General features: G+C 39.0%; 1 protein-coding gene across 1 annotated transcript; it reads left to right on the top strand.

Annotated features, from left to right (window-relative positions):
- The first annotated feature begins 1,311 nt into the window (after positions 1–1,311).
- Positions 1,312–20,573, top strand: slc12a2l (solute carrier family 12 member 2-like). The gene is made up of 26 exons (XM_084946830.1): positions 1,312–2,073; positions 3,673–3,795; positions 4,829–4,904; positions 5,704–5,799; positions 5,951–6,090; positions 6,178–6,288; positions 7,364–7,472; positions 7,593–7,720; positions 8,028–8,112; positions 8,341–8,489; positions 13,267–13,374; positions 13,544–13,667; positions 13,763–13,864; positions 14,151–14,306; positions 15,213–15,312; positions 15,609–15,720; positions 15,817–15,957; positions 16,040–16,146; positions 16,410–16,489; positions 16,562–16,702; positions 17,233–17,346; positions 17,612–17,723; positions 17,839–17,925; positions 18,278–18,413; positions 18,501–18,568; positions 19,931–20,573. Exons 1-26 carry the CDS (start codon positions 1,624–1,626, stop codon positions 20,064–20,066), a joined length of 3,291 nt encoding a protein of 1,096 aa, XP_084802956.1. The 5' UTR covers positions 1,312–1,623; the 3' UTR covers positions 20,067–20,573.
- The last annotated feature ends 264 nt before the right edge of the window (positions 20,574–20,837 follow it).

Genomic DNA, 20,837 nt, shown 5'->3' on the forward strand with positions numbered 1-20,837 from the left:
TATATTTTCTAATATGACAATTGTCTTTAAAACAAAGTAAAAAAAAAAAAAAAACAGTGTAAAAAAATTTGTTGGGCTCTGAAAGCATAATCGTGTAAAACAAAATAAAAGAGAGAAACACCCAGGGACACTCAAAGGAAAGCCAGGTTTATATAATAAACATCAACTCACATAGTAAAGACAGCTTTGCGTCTGCACCTCAGGCTTTATCAGAACATCCTGGCACACTGCTATTTCCTGTCAAAACCAGTGATGAGCTGCAATTTTAAGCAAACACTGCTCAATTAGCAGTTCTGCACGGTTTTTTTTTTATGAAAACCACATTTTGATTTTAAATATTTTCAAGATCAGAACTTCTGTATTTACAGGGAAGGCAAATGCATCAGATCATCAACTCACAGTTCACAAAAGCCAACTAATATTTGATGCTGGTGTTACTCATTTCTCGTACTCCAGTTTTCAGGATTCACTCTGAAACTTTTCATCATTCCATTAATATTCAAACGTTAAGCTGCACCTTCCCGTTAAACCAATACAGTCCTTAAAATCAGGGTTACCAGGGTTACCAAGGCAATAGCAGTCAAAAATCACTCATTAGTTTTGCAAAGTTTAAAAAACGTATCTGAGTTATGATGAAGTGTTGCCACTAACTCACAAACCACATCCTAAATAAAGATTAGATGGTCAGGTTGATTTAACTGGTTTCCGTCACTCTTTGTTTTTATTGTTCGGTGTTCGGTTTCAGCATCAAGAGCTTCGACAGAGAAAGCAGCTGTTGTTCCCCATGCTAATGCTGCTGCTGCTGCCTCGCTTCGTGCGTATCTAGGCCTCTGTGTGAATGTCTCAGTGTGTCACCAGCAGTGATTACAAATGTCATTGTTTAATGCCAACACACACTCACATGCAGCGGAGCGAGAGGGGGTGGTAAAGAGGGAGTTGGTGTCTTTTACATATATTATTTACGGCAGTGAGCCTTGATGTAACAGAATAGTAAATTAAAGTCATTGTGTTTGTGTTTATAATGATTTTACAGTTTACTTTGCACCTACTGGATGAACTGGCTCCAAAACAGTGGTTTTGCTTCCCTGCGCAAGACTGCCAATGAAAACTAAACATGCTCATATGCTTTACAAACTTTATGAGGAGGAACTCTGTTGCTCTACCCTTTGTCTAAGCGTCGTGTTAGTCTCTTCCTCTTGACTGAAACGCGCTGGAGCGCGTGCCGGAGTTTGGTGCGTAATGGACACCCATCCATCCTTTCTACTCTTGCCTCCTCCTCATTGTTCTCCGTGTTCCTGGCATGCTGGGCTGTCTCCAGAGTCCAGAGAGAGGAGGAGACAAAGCCAGAGATAACAATAAATCGTCTGAGTCACCATCTGAGGGAGAGACAGAGGGAGTGAGAACGACTTCGTGTCCTTTACGCATGTTATGAGCACTTTCAGAGACGCTTGTCGTGCGTCCTGGCGCATCCAGTGATTAGAGGTTTCCAAAGTACAGCGGAATAGTAAATGACTGTATTTCAGTTTATCCGTGTTTGGAATTAAATGTGGCAGCTTCCCTGTAGTTTTGGAGCAGGTGCTTTTTCCCGCTAACCGTTTGTCTCTCGGTGCATCACTGACAGAAATGTCGGGTCAGAAACCGTCGTTGAGGAGCGACGACTCCGCGCAGAGCCGCTTTCAAGTGGATGTGGTGATGGAGGCATCATCTGCAGCGCCCGGTCCGGCTGCCCCTTCTGCTCCGGCATCCACTGATGGATCCAGACCTCCCGAGGAGTCCAAAGGCCGGTTCAGGGTGGTGGGCTTCATGGATTCGGGCGCGATGGACATTGGACTCCCACCTGATGTCTCCCATGAGCCGGACACGGCAAAAAGCGACTCAGTCAGCCTCCATTCAACTGGCACGGGACACACTCACATCTCTGACTCCCACTCCAACACCTACTACATGAGGACCTTCGGACACAACACTATAGACGCCGTGCCTAACATTGACTTCTATCGGCAGACAGCCGCGCCATTTGGGGAGAAGTTGACCAGACCGTCGCTGTCGGAGCTACACGACGAACTCGATAAGGTAACAAAAACATGTTTTTATTGGCTTTGTTATTAAATGATGCTATTAAATTTGTTATTAAAATAGTTGATCTCAAGTTTCACATCAAACACAACGAAGGCAAGAGTAAAGAAAGAGTCACGTTATGGTAAAATCGTCAACTTTAAAAGGCAGTTTAGACGCGGAGAGTTGAAAGGTTATTTCCCAGATTTAAAAACAGAACTAACACGTCACTACGCACTTCCCTGTTCACTTGACACAAGTCAGTTCATTTTCCAGTAAACAGAAAAGATTCCCTTCGCTCTTCCCTCTACACAATACCGCTTCTCATGACCCTGCAGGCACCCCCAGCCGCGCTCCCACTCCTTACATACAGTTCAAGGTAACAGACCACCATTGTACAATAACAGTGAGCCAGAACACCAACTGGGCAAAGCACCACCAGGACCTTTAGGCGTGCCTTCATTTAAACAGTGAAAAAACACGAAAATCAGGCATCTCGTAAAGGTGTCGCCCTACTTCCAGTTGTGCTTCTTGTTGAACAAGTTCACTAAAGTACATCCAAAGTTATTGTTTTGGTGATGGAATTGGATAGTCTGACACATCTCTCCAAATTCTCCCAGTCTGGCAGTGGATTGGGATCCAGTGACAGTGAAGGCCATATGAAGTGATATGTGTTATTTATCATCAAGTCCTCTTTGCCTCTGATTCACTCACATTTTTCGTTTGATTTGTCATAGAAATGAAATGTGTTTTTCTTGATTTTATGCGTCAAAAATCATAAATTTCACTGGTTCTAATTTCTGTGGTTAAGCCTATAAACTGCCTTTATGACTGGACTCAAAATCAAACCTGATGAAGGTGCCAAACTGGAGGCACTTTAGTGTGTTTAGTGGAATCGTTCCTTGTATGTGCACATACACAGATAGTTAGCCATCTCACAGAATCACCAGCATACACATACACGGACATCAGTTTGTTTGCTTGAGCGAGGCTGTGGCTAACTAACTGCTTTGCTCCTGTGGAGGTCATGGAAAATGAGTTATACTGCACATGAAATGATTTCACTTATTATATAACAAAGCCACAGAAAACTTATTAACACACTATCTTTATCCTTATTGTGGTGAAACGCCACCTTTAAACCAAAGATGTAAGTTTCCAACCCAGGTAAGTTTAGTTAACTAAACAGTTTTACATTTTCAGATGTCATATTTCAATTTGAATCCACTTAATAAGTAGATAATTAAATAGTAAAATGTTTTAAATCAAATATATATTGAAATAAATAAGATAAGACCACATTTATTCATTGCTTTTATTGCTTTTATTTTTTCCTGTATACTATTGACCAGTCAATCAACTTATTTAACTTCTACCCAGAGTTTCAGATTTTCTGTTAGGATTACCATTACATAAAACATTTAAAACATATATATATTTATCATTTGACTAAAAAACTTCTCTCTCACAAAACTAAGACCACTGACTGTCTAATCAGAACTCAAGAGTCGCAAGTTCTCAACTTTTAAGTGATTGTAATTATCCTGTTGATTGTTAGGCTTCAGCTCTGTTCAAGTTTCTGTTTTCCTGACTTGTCTGGATTTTTTTTCCCATCAGGAGCCCTTTGAGGATGGTCTGGCCAATGGAGAAGAACCATCGGCAGCTGAGGAAGCGGCAGCACTGGCAGCGAAGGAGGCCAAAGGAGGAACTGTCAAATTTGGTTGGGTTAAAGGTGTCCTGGTTAGTGTTCATGTCATGAATGAAAGCACAAGGTGCACTCTGCTTCTTCTTGTGGTATTTAAATGTGTTGAACTACTTAAACAAAACTGTAAGCAGTCAACTTTCTTCCCACATAGCGGGCAAGAATGAAACCCTTTAGTGTCCCATAATTAGACAATCAAATACATAATCTCATCATATTAAGGTATAAAATGTATTTTCTGTGGTTATATTCCTGTCAGGTTGGATCATTTGAGAATAATTCTAGATTTAGGAAATGTAAACAAACTTCAAAGATCCCTACAGACAATGAGACACTCACTTCTTCTCTCTAAAGCTACAGTAAGCTAAGCTAAAATATTGCAGAAACTGGTTCTGCATAGAGTCTACACAGTGGTGATCAGGGGTGGAAATGTGCTGCCTCTCATCCAAATATTACTGCATCAATGAGAATGCGCTGTATAGAAGTATAGAAGCTTGTCTGTCATATTGCACATGAAAAGCTTGTTATTAAGGTTGGTGCAGGAAGGAAGACAGTAAACTCTACCCAAAAGCAAATGATGTACGACATAAATATAGCATCGTCCTTTTCTCAGGTATTTTGGCTTTCTTTTTGGCAGCTGTAAGGTTTAATTCAATTCAATTCAGTTTTATTGAATTGGCGCTTTATATTGTAAGGTAGACCCTACAATAATACATACAAAGAAAAACCCAACAATCATATGACCCCCTATGAGCAAGCACTTTGGCAACAGTGGGAAGGAAAAACTCCCTTTTAACAGGAAGAAACCTCCAGCGGGACCAAGCTCAGGGAGGGGCGGGGCCATCTGCTGCGACCGGTTGGGGTGAGAGAAGGAAGACGGGATAAAGACATGCTGTGGAAGAGAGACAGGTTAATAATGAGTGTGATTGAGTGCAGAGAGGTCGATTAGCACAGAGTGAATGAGAAAGGTGACTGAAGAAGAAATACTCAATGCATCATGGGAATCCCCCCAGCAACCTACACCTGTTGTCTGTCTTTACGTTTTAACTGACTTCTGTTTGTGTGTTGCAGATCCGCTGCATGCTGAATATCTGGGGTGTGATGCTCTTCATCAGAATGTCCTGGATTGTGGGACAGGCTGGAATTGGTGGGTACAAACAATTAGTGACTCAGGGAAATGTGTCACACCCTTCATCACCCAGTGCTCATATGACAGGCTTACATGCAAACAAACGTTGCTTTGCGAGCCATCAGAATATTAAACAGCTTGTTTGCAGAAAGAAGATGAACTGAGAGGCTGAACCAAGATAAATGAGGATTGTTTTGAACTGATTCATGCTATTCATGCATGCGTAAGGAGGGAGGCTGTTTTTAAGGTCTGATTTTGTTCAAGCTACTCTAGTAATGTCTAAGCATAAAATCACGGAGTCTGAAATAAGCAGAAAAGGTCTCTTTTAATTTAAGTAGAGATAAAAGTATTAAACAGTCCTCCACCCACACAGTAAAACACCTAAATGGAATGCATACTGTCTTTAAGTTGTGCATAAAGGTACAGTAGAACCAGCTAGGAATTACATTATGTATTACTGTTCATTTCTACTGATAAGTCATTAAAAATAGCTCCTCCATGTTTTGCAGACTGCTTATTGACCACATAAGCTCGTGTACAAATATAGCAGGCACTAGCTCTAGCTAGTTAGCGTATTGTAATAGAGTTTTTTCTTAGAATTTTATTTAATCTTACCTGTGATGATGAACTGAATCTAAAAATAAATAAATAAATAACCTGCGAGGAAGCCCATTTGGCCCATATGCATGTTTTATATTTTGTTTTCAACTGTACTGATTTGAACTTGGATAACATTATCGTGTTATTTTATTGACAACTGCTGATTTTTGCTCATTTGCCTGTAACTTCACATATTTTTCATGTTTTTGTAAAACAGGACTGACCATTGGTATCATCTTGATGGCCACTGTGGTCACCACCATCACCGGTCTGTCTACATCTGCTATAGCGACCAACGGCTTTGTACGAGGAGGTGAGACCCATATAAGACATTTTACTTTTACAAAAGGTCTTTAACGTCTAGAATTTCAAAACTAAACCTACAAATGGACTAGAAACTGCTCAAAATGTATGACAGCAGCAATAATTTATATCACTTAACATCTGAATTTCATGCCATCCAGGAGGAGCATACTATCTGATCTCCAGAAGTCTGGGGCCTGAATTTGGAGGCTCCATCGGTCTTATCTTTGCCTTCGCCAATGCCGTAGCTGTGGCCATGTATGTCGTAGGCTTTGCAGAGACAGTCGTTGAGTTGCTCAATGTAAGAAATGCTCTGGTGTACTTACGGAAATCTCTCTGTGATATGCGAAAGATTCTAATATCGAATTAACCTGTTAATTGGTTGCAGGACGTTGATGCCTTGATGACTGATGAGCTCAATGACATTCGTATCGTTGGGACTTTGACCATCATCTTGTTGTTGGGAATCTCTGTAGCTGGGATGGAGTGGGAAGCCAAGGTATAATTACAACAATGTCCCAGAAAAAAACGCCAAAACCAAAGGCTTCAGTGAGATTTCAATAAAAGGGCATAAATCCTTTGTGTCCTTAAAAATGTTGATTATGTATTTCTCGTCAAAGCTGCTGAGTTAACTTTGGGATTTGGAGCTTTTAAGAAAAGGTCTGCCAGTGTATGTGTTCATTTCTGAATGCAAATCTGCAATCAAACTAAATATAAATCAAAAAAGAACAATTTTTGGTGCGTTAGTGGCATGGCTAAAGTATTAAAAACCCCACCCACCGGTCCATACTGACCTATATCTACAAAAACTGAAACAATTCAAATGAAATCTTGCACTCATAAACATGTAACCAAGACATTGCAATCTCATGATGTCTTTCTAGCACCAGAATTAAGCATGTACTTCATTTAGAGGATATAAAGTACTGATACAATTGATATCTGGATCGATCCCTCCACCTCTGCCTCTACCTACCTCTGTATACATTGGTGATTTGAGTCTCTGCACAGACAAAGCATACTCTGCTCAATCATCCCTCATGACACTAATGGAGATAACAATTCAAAAAGTAAATATCAGCATGTTGTATTTAATATGACTTGAAATAAACTCACCGGGAAAGTGTTACTGAGTGCATAAGTCAAGGAAGCTGAGGGAAATCATCCCACAGAAGTCTTTATAACTGGTTTCCTCCTCAGAGCCAAAGGTGATGCCTACTGGCCATTAAAAAGAAGTTTGAGATAGTTTGAGATTTTTATAATATTTCATACCTGAAAGATACACTCATCTCTTATATAGACGGTTCATGTCCAGAGATCCTGGATTAATCAAACATCTGACAGGCCTGATTACTGGATGCAATTTATTCACTTCAAGGCACAGTTAGTTAATTGCTGGCGTCACCTAAATTTATAAAATCCTGGTATTAGTAAGCCATCTCATCTGTAGGCCAGCTCCCCAAATTCAAACACATCAACCAACATACATGTTTGTAACAGGGTGATTTTAACTGAGAAACTGGAGCAAATCTCTCTTCTTTCTTACTCATGTGTTTTCTTCTACTGTCCATCAGGCTCAGATTGTCCTCCTGGTGATTCTGCTGGCAGCCATTGTTAACTTCTTCTTTGGATCCTTCATGCCATCAGAAAGCAAAGAGCCTAAAGGATTTTTCGGATACCGCAGTCAGTCTGCATTCTTGTCATTTCTTCACACGGGGATTAGCATCCTCTAAATTCAGTGTTAGGATTCGTGTTGATAATCTATCTTACTTATTCTTCTCTCTTGGTTCTTTTCTCTTGCAGCGGCCATCCTTTTTGAAAACTTTGGTCCAGAATTCAGAGATGGGGAGACGTTTTTCTCCGTATTTGCCATTTTCTTCCCCGCAGCTACTGGAATTCTGGCTGGAGCCAACATCTCCGGAGACCTAACCGTGGGTTTTTCATCTTTGTACATTTATATAAATTCAAGTGATGATTTTGGTCATTTTGGTCATATGTTGTGACAGTATTGCTTTTTGGTTACACAGTAACCTGATCACACAGAGACTTGTGAGAAAAGAAAACTCACCTTCCAAAGTTTTTTTTTTTTACATAGAATCTTTTTTACTAGTTTATCATTTTTGAGTTTAGTTGTTGTTGTTGTTTTTAATGCTCATACTTCATGCACCTGATGTTTGAGATGTATAACATAATTCATCCTTTCCAATAAATTAAAAATGTATCCCATTCTCTCTTTAGGATCCTCAGTCTGCAATCCCTAAAGGCACTCTGTTGGCAATCCTCATTACAGGGCTTACCTATGTCGCTGTCGCCATTTCTGCAGGTAGATACACTTTAACAGTTGTGAACCTGAGATAGATAGATAGATAGATAGATAGATAGATAGATAGATAGATAGATAGATAGATAGATAGATAGATAGATAGATAGATAGATAGATAGATAGATAGATAGATAGATAGATAGATAGATAGGTAGGTTTAGAAGTAAAAGCTTTGTATACATGTCACTTTACCGATTACTGATCTACATCTGGTTGTGCCTCCTGCAGGCTCCTGTATTGTGAGAGATGCAACTGGTGACCACAATGACACAGTGAGCCCCACAGTGAACTGCACCGATGCTGCCTGCACGCTCGGCTATGATTTTTCCATCTGTAAGGAGGGAGGCTGTCCATTTGGCTTGATGAATGACTTCCAGGTAACACTGAAGCAGATGATCTTAACACTACCTGTTTTCTTGGTACTTACCGTGTTGATTGTTCCAAAGATTATGGCGAACATATCACAATTCATAATTCATATCATAATTGTGACAATGACCAGTTTTGAGTTTGAGTATAACTTTGGCATAAAACTGTGTAAAATAAGTTATTTATAAAACCCTGCTTTGATGTGGGGATACTGCACGTTTACTTTATGACCACTGTGATAGGAATTATGAGATCTAATCAATTAAGTGCAAGATGCAAGGTGCTTGAATTATAAACAGGATGTCATGTTCCACAAACAGTGGGTTAAATTAGAAAGAAGTTGCATTAATAAAAGACAAAATTGTGCTTCTAGGAGGGAGAGAGGAAAATATATTTTGTTTCTCTTTTGGTTCACGGCCATTAATGACTAAACCCTCATTCATGCGCTATTATCTGTGAGTAAATATCAAAGCTGTTACCATCTGTGTAAGTAGATTTTTTGGCTCCCAGCTGCACATGTGAGACTATTTAAGTTATTTATTTATTTATTTTTATGATGAGCATCTTTTATGGATCAAGTGTGCGCACACCACTGGGAAGGATCTTAAGATTAAGTTCAAGTAAATGAGGGTCTGGAGCACCACCTGGTGCAGCATCCCTTCTTCCTCTTGTGGCTAAAGGCAGTTTATTTTGACTCAACTGGATGTTTGGGCTCTTTGCTTTAATGCTAATCAGATGATTGCTTGGTGACGCTGCTAAAGGTCAGGGGCTGAAATTGGTCCGTTTCTTCCTGCTGCTATGAAATATTAAAAGTACTTTATGCTCAACTAGGGTACCGATGATTTCACCCCGGCAGAAAGATGCGTCGGGATACAAGCAGAGAAAAAAGTCAAGCTTAATTTGTATAGCACCTTTTCATGCAGGTCAGTCAGATCACTGACAAGCTGTTTATAGGCCGGAGCAAAACGAATTGTAAAAACACAGAACGTAAAATAAAGTTTCAGTAGACTACAATTACACTACAATGTAAGAAATAAAATAAAAAGAGATTAAATAATATAATACTGGATAAACTGGATTAAAAGGAGAACTTCACAGATGAGTACACATAAACAAATACCGTTAAACTGTAGTAAGTAAAGCAGAAAACATTAGTAAAGTAAGTAATGTCTAAAGTATACCCAAGCCAGAATAGAACTGCTTTAAATTTACATTTAAAAATTTAGTTCAGTTTTATTTTGCATAGCGCCAACTCACAACAAAAGTTTTTTTTATATATATATATAATAAAGAACCTACAAAAGAGAAAACACCAAGATACAAATGACCTCTATGAGCTGCACATGGCAACAGTTGGAAGGAAGAACTCACTTTTAACAGGAAGAGTCCTCCAGCAGAAACAGACTCAGCGAGGGGGAGCAATGTGCCATGACTGGTTAGGGTCTGCAGGGAAAGCGAAGTAAGAAAAGGAGAGCATCAAAAGAAACGATGAGGAAAATGTGTGTTCGCAGCAAGTTGGGTGAGGTGACCAGGATGCCACCACGGTATGGAAATTGATGCTTTCAGCTGATATTAAGACACATTAAGAGATATTTATTGTTTACTTCAGTCAAAAATTCCAGGCAATCCTAGGAAGTTGTATTACATAAAGTCGTTCGCACACAGGCAGCTTGACGTGAATTGAATCACCCACTTCTATTGTTTCCAGTGGAAGCCTACACACTGGCGTCAGTGCTGTGTCAGGATGCAAAACTGTCCCATTTCCTGTCGTCCACACACCTCCACAAAAACAGCTGTTTAATCAGACTGACAGCGTTTTTACACATAAATTGTGTGAGCAGTGGGTACTGCTCGAAGTAACACTGATAAAGACGAAGACACAGACACACAGGTGAAAGTAGTCAAGACAAGTGAAGACTGAAAGAAATGAAGCCAAAAAAGACACAATAAAAACTAACTATACACTCAGCAGGACAAGACTGACACTACACACAGTAAAGATGAGCATACAGACCAGGAAACACCAGGAGACAAAAAAACAATAATTAAAATTAAAAAACAAATATCACCACAGTCCAACGTCTGTGGAACCAAATCTCTCTGTAGCATAAAGCAACAATCCAAATTCAACAAACTATGATAAATGTATTCATTTTCTTGACTGAGCAATATGATGGCATATATGGCAAGACACCTGAAATCTCTGTATGCGTTTTATGTGGACCAAACTGTATCTCAGAGGACTTTTTGAGACGTGCAACAATCTAATCAAAGATATTTTCATTTTATGGATTAAATTAAATGTCAGTAAACTGTCTATGTATATGTTTGACAGTCTGCACAGGCACTGGGTGCACATTTCTGCTGTTATTATAACTCGTTTATATAAGTCATACTTAAAAAAGTGGTACTTAACACGCGTGTGAATGAGCAAGACTGCTGCTCTGACCCTCTTTCACTGTATGTGCATGTAATGTAGATGGCTGGAGTGTGTGTGTCTCTGTGTGTGTGTGTGTGAACAAGAGAGAGAGAGAGAGAGATGAAGCTGTTCTCAAACAAAGTGCAAAGTGCAGCAGAAATAATAGCGACTGTTGTTTTGAGTCACAAGGTTCTCGTGGCTCAGTGCTGAATGAGAGCATTGAAAACATCCACCTACACACACACACATACACATGCACACACAGAGCTCACTGACACTGATAGCGCTGACATGTTGCAGCACTACAGACCGAAGCAGCTGCTCGAGTTTCATTATTACTGTTGTTGAAGAAGAAAAGCAGATCTGAATGAATCTGATCGTCTTTAACCCGATAATGCCTTTGAATCATATTTGCTACATGAGTTTCTGAGACCTCTGTCTCATCAACATGATCAATACTTGCCATAATTTCTAAAAGTTATGGACAAAACTCTTTTTTTTGTCTAAAATTAACATTGTTGTTAACAAAAAGTTGCCAAGAACACCCAAGGTATCAATTGCAATACAAAAAATATATAATAAAAATATATCACACACAACATGATATAGCAAAAAAAATTGTGGATTTTGTTATAAGGGTTAATAAACATCTTAGTTCCAAAGAAATCTGAATTTTCTGGTGATGTTTTTTAATGGGTTTGGTCTTGGACATCATACATTGTTCGTAGGTGTCTGTGTAGAGCTGTCCTCCCTCCTTCACTTCCATCAGATATGAAAATATTATCTCTTGAGATGATTTATACAATCGGCTCCTTTAGGAACAAACTCAGTTGAATGGGTGATGTTTTTGCACCAAATATCTGCGCCACTGCTTCATAATGATGCACCTCGTCCCAGTGAGTTGAGTCAGTCCTGCTTCAGAATACACTTTTAAAATCTCAGCGTTGCTTTCTCATGTGCAGAAATGTTCATGTGGATTGTGATTTTCACCAAAAACACACAAAAAATGTTCAGAACCTCCTACCCGACCGTGTAAGAACAAGCTGTTTTCAGCCGTTTTTAGCTAACTTTTGATACCAGACCATCTTCTAAGCATTATTTCAACTGTATTAAATAAAATTTCTAATAAAGTCATATCTGAATACAATGGGTGTGAAATTTAAACACAACATTGGTATTCAGATTTTCAATATAATGTTTCAAATATACCATATTTGGTATATTTTTCTTGCAGCAGAAGGGCGGAGGGCACTAAAGTATCAATCGGTTAGGGGTGCTCAACTGAACATATGTGTGACAGTAGTTAATTAAAACTTTAGTAATGTAAGTAAAAGTGTTATGACATCATGCGCCAAAAGAAAACTTTCACGAGTTAAAGGCAACAAAGTAACAAAATGCAAAACAAGCATCCACTGATTCTGAGATCTTCTGTGAGGGGTCAGCTATGACAGACAAAAATATTTCTGCAGCCTATAACTTGGAAAACATTGTATTATGCAGGTATGCGTGCTTTCATGAACTATAATATTTGTGCTAAAATGGTGGGAAGATTTTTCAGATATGTTTGATTTTATATAAATGTAACTAAAATTCAGAGGGGGACAGTTGTGTCACTTTGCCGTGCACATCTGTCAGAACCTCTGTCCCAGACATACCAATATTATCAGAGTAGAAAAAGCAATATTCACTCTCGAATATCAGGTTGTACAAGAATGTAAACAGAACTAGTACTGAGATCGCAGTTTGTTGCATAAATTTAGGAAGTGTGACGGTACTGTACTTGCGTTTCAGTGTTATCGCAGATGTAGCGGCAATGCTGGGGCTGTGTAAGGCAGCACAAGTGCAGCGACAGTAACATTGTGGCTTGTGGCAAAAACTCACAAAAAACTGTCAATGGAAATATCTTTAAAATGCTTCAATTTGTGCTTCATTTTAGTTTAGATTAAGCTTGAGTACTGTATGTGTTGTGCTGTCAAATAATGACAGAACATAATAACAGATATTTAAATCGTCTGACAGAAACCTCAATACTGAACAGAGTTAACTTAGAAGCAAATTTACAGAAAACACCTCTGTGGAAATGGCACACAAGTGACATAAACAGAAGAAACACAGTCACACAGGTGGAATATTGAGTGAATTATTATTATAATAATAATAATTAATGAATTATTGAAAATAGAAGAAATGAAGGTCACACTGCACACCATCAATTATCTACAATAAAATCGGAGACTTTAAAACTCCACTAACATTGACCAATGTATATAATCTATCTCTCAAAATACCTGAATCATGTGACTTTTTATATACTGTAGATGTTTATTGGTCAGTGTGACTTTAAAAGATGCTCCTATGTCGTGCAGGTTATGAGTCTGGTGTCGGCCTTCGGTCCTCTGATCACCGCGGGGATTTTCTCAGCCACTCTGTCGTCAGCTCTGGCCTCGCTCGTCAGTGCACCCAAAGTCTTTCAGGTCAGAACCATAAAGCTCCAATTTACTTCTGTTTCAGCTGTTTTCTGACTTATTTCCTCATCTGCCTGCTCCTGATTGTTTCAAAGTTGCTTGACGAACCTGCCAACATTACTTCTATATTTATTAAACTGAGTGATTTCAAAGTTAATAAAAGCTGTATTTATTCCAGGCTCTCTGTAAGGACAACATCTATCCTGGACTTAGTGTGTTTGCAAAGGGTTATGGCAGGAACAATGAGCCGCTCCGTGGTTACGTTCTGACCTTCTGCATTGGTCTTGCCTTCATCCTGATTGGTAAGCTGTTTAAGTAAACCTTCAGCTCCTGCATAAGAAACATAAAGAATAAAAATATCTACAAAAAAATGTTAAACCTGTCTTTTGTCCACTAGCGGAGTTGAACATCATTGCTCCAATCATCTCCAACTTCTTTCTGGCCTCGTATGCTCTCATCAACTTCTCAGTTTTCCATGCCTCCCTGGCCAGCTCTCCAGGTAATCTGTGGAACTGTAAAGGAATTATGACTAGATTATAGATTATATGAAAATTACCATAGTGTTATGCTAGTATTTCTGAAAGTTTTCTCAATCTTCCTTGTCTTGACTCATCTCTTAATGGCATTTTAGCTAGTATACAAATTGGTGAATGATGTTTATAGTACAAAAAGTCCTTTGTTGTTGTTTTTTCACTGAACTAAACATAATTTCTATTAAAAACATCAAAAGAAATCCCTCTGTTTGGCCTGTTAACATCTGATCTACTCTCACCCCTCCACTACAGGGTGGCGCCCCAGTTTCATATACTACAACATGTGGGTATCCCTTGCGGGGGCAATCCTGTGCTGCGTGGTGATGTTTGTCATTAACTGGTGGGCGGCCCTCGTTACGCTGCTCATTGTCCTCGCGCTCTACATCTACGTCAGTTACAAGAAACCTGGTAAGAAGACAATGGCACCACATTTTATCCTTTCCAAACTTCTAACAACGACCTGCTCGCCAATATGAAGCTCTGGGTCAGGTACTTCCAGCTGATTTCACGCGGCACCATTTAGTGGCCGTTTCTTCAATGGCTACTAAATGCTGGGCGTCACCAAAGAACATCTAAATACTCAACACCTCCCATTCTCTGGATGTCCAACTTCTTGCGAGAATGAATGCACTGGTGTCATCCTCCAGTCACTGGGGAATTAAATAAAAATAGAGCAACTGCAGCAAAAAATAATAAATAAATAAATACAAATAAATAAAAAATGCATGGTACTGATACCATTCTTTACTTGAGCGTTTCCATGTTTAACTACTTTAAACTTTTGCTCCAGTAGGAATTTTTTGGCTTTTTAATCAATATGTTTGATTTCTCCCAACATTTTAAAAGAGCTCTGTGTGTTAATTTAAACGGTGCAATGAACAGAATAATAATCATAATCTTATATCTGAAAGTTTTCTGGCCTAACTCAGTTTTGACTCTGTATAGGTTCTGCATCTTGGCTCTTACGAGCTATCTGAGGAATTCAAGTAGCTCATGGAAAACAAACTAAATATAATCACTTAATAAACTGTGATGTATTATTTAAAACATATAATGCAAAGCAGTTAACATTAGTCCCACCTGCACGACCTGCAACAATACTTACTGTATTAACATATTAATATTGCATATACTGTATTATGCACTTTTACTTTCTTTAATGTTTATCTTGCTTTATCTTATTACGAATTCATCTTTTATATGCTGCAATTAATGATAATGACCATGATGATGAGACTATCATTATTATATTGTGGACAATTGAACTCCATGAGCTGACCAATCTACTCAAATTCAAACTGCTGTTTCCTCTAGATGTGAACTGGGGTTCATCCACTCAGGCTCTGATCTACAACCAGGCTCTGACTCACTGCCTGAACCTCACCGGAGTCGAGGACCACGTTAAAAACTTCAGGTCAGCATGAAGCTTTGAGTGGAGCTGAACTCATGGACTAAAAGTGACTGAAACAAAAACCAAACCCTACCTTTAACTCTAGACATGCTGACCTGGTAGATGTTACAAGGTTAATTCTCGGCACTCGTTACCAACACAGAGGCATTCAGTAGTAACAGTGGAAACTTGACTCTAACTGAATTTAAATTATCAAAATTTAATCCAATTTTAAAAGTAATTATTTAAACCAAAATAACCTGACTTCTTGTTTTAAAACTACCTAAACTTGACCTTCTGTATAAAATGTATATTGACAGGCCGCAGTGTTTGGTGTTGGCGGGTTATCCAAACGCTCGTCCCGCTCTGCTTCAGTTGGTGAATTCTTTCACCAAGAACGTCAGCCTCATGGTCTCCGGTCACGTCAGAACTGTACGTACCAAATGTCGTCTGTTAGGTCTGCATGTTACGCTTTCTTTCACATGGCTGAAACATTTTGTGCTTCATCTCCTCCCACTCCTGCTCCAGGTGTCCCGTCGGTCGAACTTTAGGGAGCTATATCAGGATTATGCCCGCTGTCAGCGCTACCTCAACAAAAAACGCATCAAGGCTTTTTATGCTCCTGTTTTTTCAGACAACTTGAGGCACGGAGCTCAGTTACTCCTGCAGGTACAGAAGAAGCCTTCTTTTTGCACCCTTCATCTTATATTAAAGTCACCATTTACAAATATGTGTTTCCTCCCCATGCTAGGCTGTTGGTTTAGGTCGTCTGAAACCCAACACACTGGTCATGGGTTTCAAGAACAACTGGAGTGATGGAAACATGAGAGATGTGGAGAATTACATCAACACTATACAGTAAGGGCTAATGCGTCTTTTTAAAGAGCTACCAACAACCAATTTTACAATCATACTGTTTTTTGTAGTGCTGTTATCATTAATCGTGTTAAAATGACGTTAACGCCATGTAGGCTCTCTCTATCAGATTGTAATGTTAAAAGTTAAGGTTAAAAAAGTGGACTAATCTTTGTCTTTGATGCAGTTTTGTAGCTGAGGTTCTGCATCACACTTGGAGTCATTTTTGTATAGCGTTTCATTTATTTATTTATTTTTAATTCCAGTGATGCCTTCGACCTTCTGTTTGGTGTGGTAATCCTGCGGCTGCAGGAAGGACTGGATATTTCTCACATCCAGGGACAAGGTATGTCTGTCTTTTTCTTTATATCCATCACTTTGTCTACCTTCTGTTTATACTGTGCTTGTACCCCTGCAGACGAACTGCTATCATCCCATGAGAAGCCTCCAGTCATCACTAAGGATGTGTTGATTTCTGTCATTCCGGCTAAAGACTCAGATTCTGACTCCTGTCCTTCAAAAACCACCAGCAACCAGAGCAGCCCGCTCATCACGAGAGGTAAACAGTGAGGAAGAATTAAAATTATACCTCAGCTTAGCCTATTGCTCTAATGTTTACTTTTTATACAACTCTCACTGTCACAGGACTTGTTGTTCTTATATTTTATTCGAGTATTTCCATTTTAATCTACTTCAACTCCTGCTTCAGTACTTTTAAAAGGCAGCTCATCGTTAGCGGTGAACAAAAAGGAAGAAATTAAATTTATCTCTTTTTCTTTTCTAGCCATGTGCTATGCTATGGAAATTATTTAAAATCAGCAATGATTGAAATTGACTGACTTCTCGCCCAAAAAACATTTGGCACAATCCCTGCACAGTCTCACGGCTAAGCTTGTGAAATATTCCATTGATTTATGTTTCTAGCATTTTTCTAGCAGCAAAAGTATATAAAAAATTAATTATTTGAACAGCTAAGGCTCTGTTTTACTATACTGTACTGATCTGAACCCTGGTGATACGACTCAGGAGCTTTTGTGTTTCTTTGACTTTACCTTGTCTTGTGCTCTTCCATGTGACGTCGCCTACCAGAGACCAAGTCTCCTCTGAGCCTGACCGACCAGCGTCTGTTGGAGAGCAGTCAGCAGTTTAAGAAGAAACAGGGCAAAGGAACCATTGATGTGTGGTGGCTCTTTGATGATGGAGGTTAATGTTCGCATTGTTATATGAAAATAAAAACATATCTGGTGAACTGACTTTGGGTCCCATGACTCTGTCAAAAAGTTTAAACATAGCTAACTGTTGGTTGTGATTTTTGATTCATACGTGTCACTGTCGTAAAAAAGTAAGGTGAAAAATTAATAGACTTAAAAAACATTCAAATCTGTGGTTCCCTGATCTATACTGGAAAACAGATTTTTGTTCAGTTTGGGTTTTTTAATGACCTGTATAATCTCTGGTTGGTTTGCAGGCCTGACTCTGCTGATCCCCTACTTGCTGACCAACAGGAGTAAGTGGGGCGACTGCAGGATCCGCGTGTTCATCGGCGGAAAGATTAACCGCATCGACCACGACCGCCGAGCGTGAGTCAACAGCTGCTTATCCACCTATGCCAAGCAATAAACTTTACTTTACTACAAATTTGACTTTATATCCACATACATTTATTATTGTGTTTTTGTTTTTATGTCACGTTAGGATGGCCACGCTGCTCAGCAGGTTCAGAATCGACTTCTCTGACATAAACGTCCTCGGTGACATCAACACCAAACCCAAGAAACACAAGTAAGTCCTCTGAAACTTCCTGAGCTCAGCAGCTTTGATCACTATGGATTTACACTAAACACTATTGTGTTTTTAATGTCTTTAGCATCTGTGTTACGTGTGTAAATTGCTTACAAAGTGTTGGAAAGCCAAAGTCAAAAGGTGAATGATTTGTTCATGAATTCTTTTTTTTAATTTATCGATTACTTGATGACTGTGAAAGTCAACATGTAGAAAGTTTGTAATATTAAAAGTTTAAGTGCTTTGAAATATTTTTTTAAATGTTCTTTAGAATGAAGCATCATATGGGGAGGATGAAACTGATAGCGCTACTCTAAAAACCTAATGTATGTGTTTTGTTTTGTTTTTACAGTAAGCTGACCTTTAAGGAGCTGATCGAGCCGTACAGGCTGAAGGAAGACGACATGGAGCAGGAGGCTGCTGAGAGGCTGAAGGCCCAGGAGCCCTGGAGGATCACTGACAACGAACTGGAGCTCTACAAGGCCAAGGTCTGTCCTCATGTTGCAGACACACTCAGACCAATCACAGTGCTCTGTTCAAGTGGTTTATGTAAATATACTGTGTGTTACTTTCAGACCAATCGTCAGATCAGGCTGAACGAGCTGCTGAAGGAACACTCCAGCACTGCCAAACTCATCGTCATGTAAGAACTTCGTAATAACTTTGTCATCATCGTGTCATCATTTGTTTTAATTTACAGACAAACTCGCATTTAAAAAACCTGGTTAACCCGGCTGCTCATTTCCATGAATCAGGTGTTTCTGTGTGAGCTTGCATCTTCTCCCTGTGCCTGTGTGGGTTCCCTCTGGGTACTCCAGCTTCTTCCCACACTGCAAAGACGTGCGTGTCATGTTAACTGGTGATTCTAAATACACCGTGGGTGTCAATATGAGCATACAGCTGTCTATGTTAAAGTGGTGACTTGTCCAGTGTCCAGTGTGCACAACAGTGTCTTTGGATCCTGGAATACTCACTACCAAAACAATCATTAATTGACAAAATGATGCATGACAAGCCAATCACTGCTTGTATGGACACCACTTTCTGCAAAATGAAATAAAACCATAAGAGGCCAAATTAAATTCTTAGAACAATGAAAAAGAACACCAGTGAACTTACAAAAGCTTTGGACATTTAGCAAATGCACCAGGGGGATGTTAAAGAAGAACAATCTCCAGGAGAAAGGCATAAGTTCCAAGTTCAACCATAAAGAGAAGACGCCAATGAAAGAAAATACAGAGGATTCACCACAACCATTTATCAAACTCAAGAACAACAAGTTAAACTTCACCAATTCTGAAGCAGCATTCTGTCTGTTCAAGTCAACCTGTAACAAAGCGACAACAGTGTGGAGAAGTCCTGGAACCATGTTTTATGCTTCGGAGCCGAAGCATAAAACATCAGCAGCAGCAAAGCTGGTGTGACGCATGGGCATGCATGGCTTCCAGCACCACCTGGAAATGTGTGCAGCAGATTGTGAAACATGTTCCATCACAGTATTAAAAAAGGCATTTTATATATGATTGTGTTAACTTGTCCAACTAAACTGGAACCCAAAAAACAGTTAGCTATCCCGCAGATTTAAAGTTGAGAGTCTGAAATTTTGACTATATCTTAAACTTTGATACTGAAGAAATCTTAAGACACTGATGACACTCAGGGAACTTCAGAAGCATTAAAGTGGATGATCCATAATGCTCTGCGCTCCAGAATTTATAGTTAATATTTTATAAGCTGTTCACGGTTAATTCAGTGCAGTTAAAAAAATAAGAGTTAAAATAATGAGACATAAAGTGTGACTCATCACAGCTGTTACATATAAAGTAAATTAGACTTCTCACATTGAACTTAACACGTCAAAATAATTTAACCTTTAATGACATTAACTGCTCATAACTCATAATTACAAGATCATGCAGTCTTCTTTCTAACGCTGCTCTGGGTTTGATTTTGATATATATAAATATCATAAAAATTAAATCTTTCTCTCTCTGTGTGTGGCTAGGAGCATGCCTTTGGCAAGAAAGGGCACAGTGTCGAGCGCCCTCTACATGTGCTGGCTGGAAACTCTGTCCAAAGACCTCCCACCACTGCTGCTGGTGCGAGGAAACCACCAGAGCGTCCTCACCTTTTACTCCTAACGCGCACACACACACACACACACACACACACAGAGTCATATACCTACTCTGCTCACGCACAAACATACAGTGTGTCCTGCTCTCCATATTTATTACAGTATGAGAAAGTCTCCGTCTGCACAAAAACAGAAACGTCGTCATGCTTTAAGCTTGTGAAACTGTCCAGCTGTGAAGGGAAAAATTATTAGGACTAATATTTTTTTCCACTTGTCTTAAATCGATTGTTTTTAACGTGTTAATTAAACCCAGTCAACAGATTTGACCATAACACTAACAGGTTGCTTGTTCCGTTTCCTCTGTGAGTTTTATGTGAATGAGAGTAACTACAGGTAAATTCAAGTAAAAGTTTATTTATAAGGATAAAAGTTTGGATTTGAGAATGTAAGCTTCTGTGATTATAAAATGAAGTTTTTATGGTTTTTCCCCACTGGGTTCACAAAGAGAGATGCTCCATCTTTGTTAACTTTATTTTGTACTTTATTTTAATAAAGGATTAACTAAAACATATGCTTTATTGAAGTTTGGTTTTTGTCAGCTTTATTCCTGTTCCTGTATTAGTGAAGTACTTAAAGTCAAAATCAGAAAATAATCTCATCCTCAGCAATGTAACTTTAATCTGATGACACAATTCTTTAGTGAAGGGCTGAAAAAAACAATTCACATAAACTCTTTTTTATTTGTATAAACTCCGTAAGATAGGGGCATTTGAGTAGAACAATGACATATACACTCAATAGCCACTTTATTAAGTATACCTTGCTAGTTGGACCA

The sequence above is a fragment of the Perissodus microlepis genome, chromosome 12, assembly GCF_051167445.1.
Source record: "Perissodus microlepis isolate ML-2025 ecotype Zambia chromosome 12, ASM5116744v1, whole genome shotgun sequence".
NCBI classification, from domain to species: Eukaryota; Metazoa; Chordata; class Actinopteri; order Cichliformes; family Cichlidae; genus Perissodus; species Perissodus microlepis.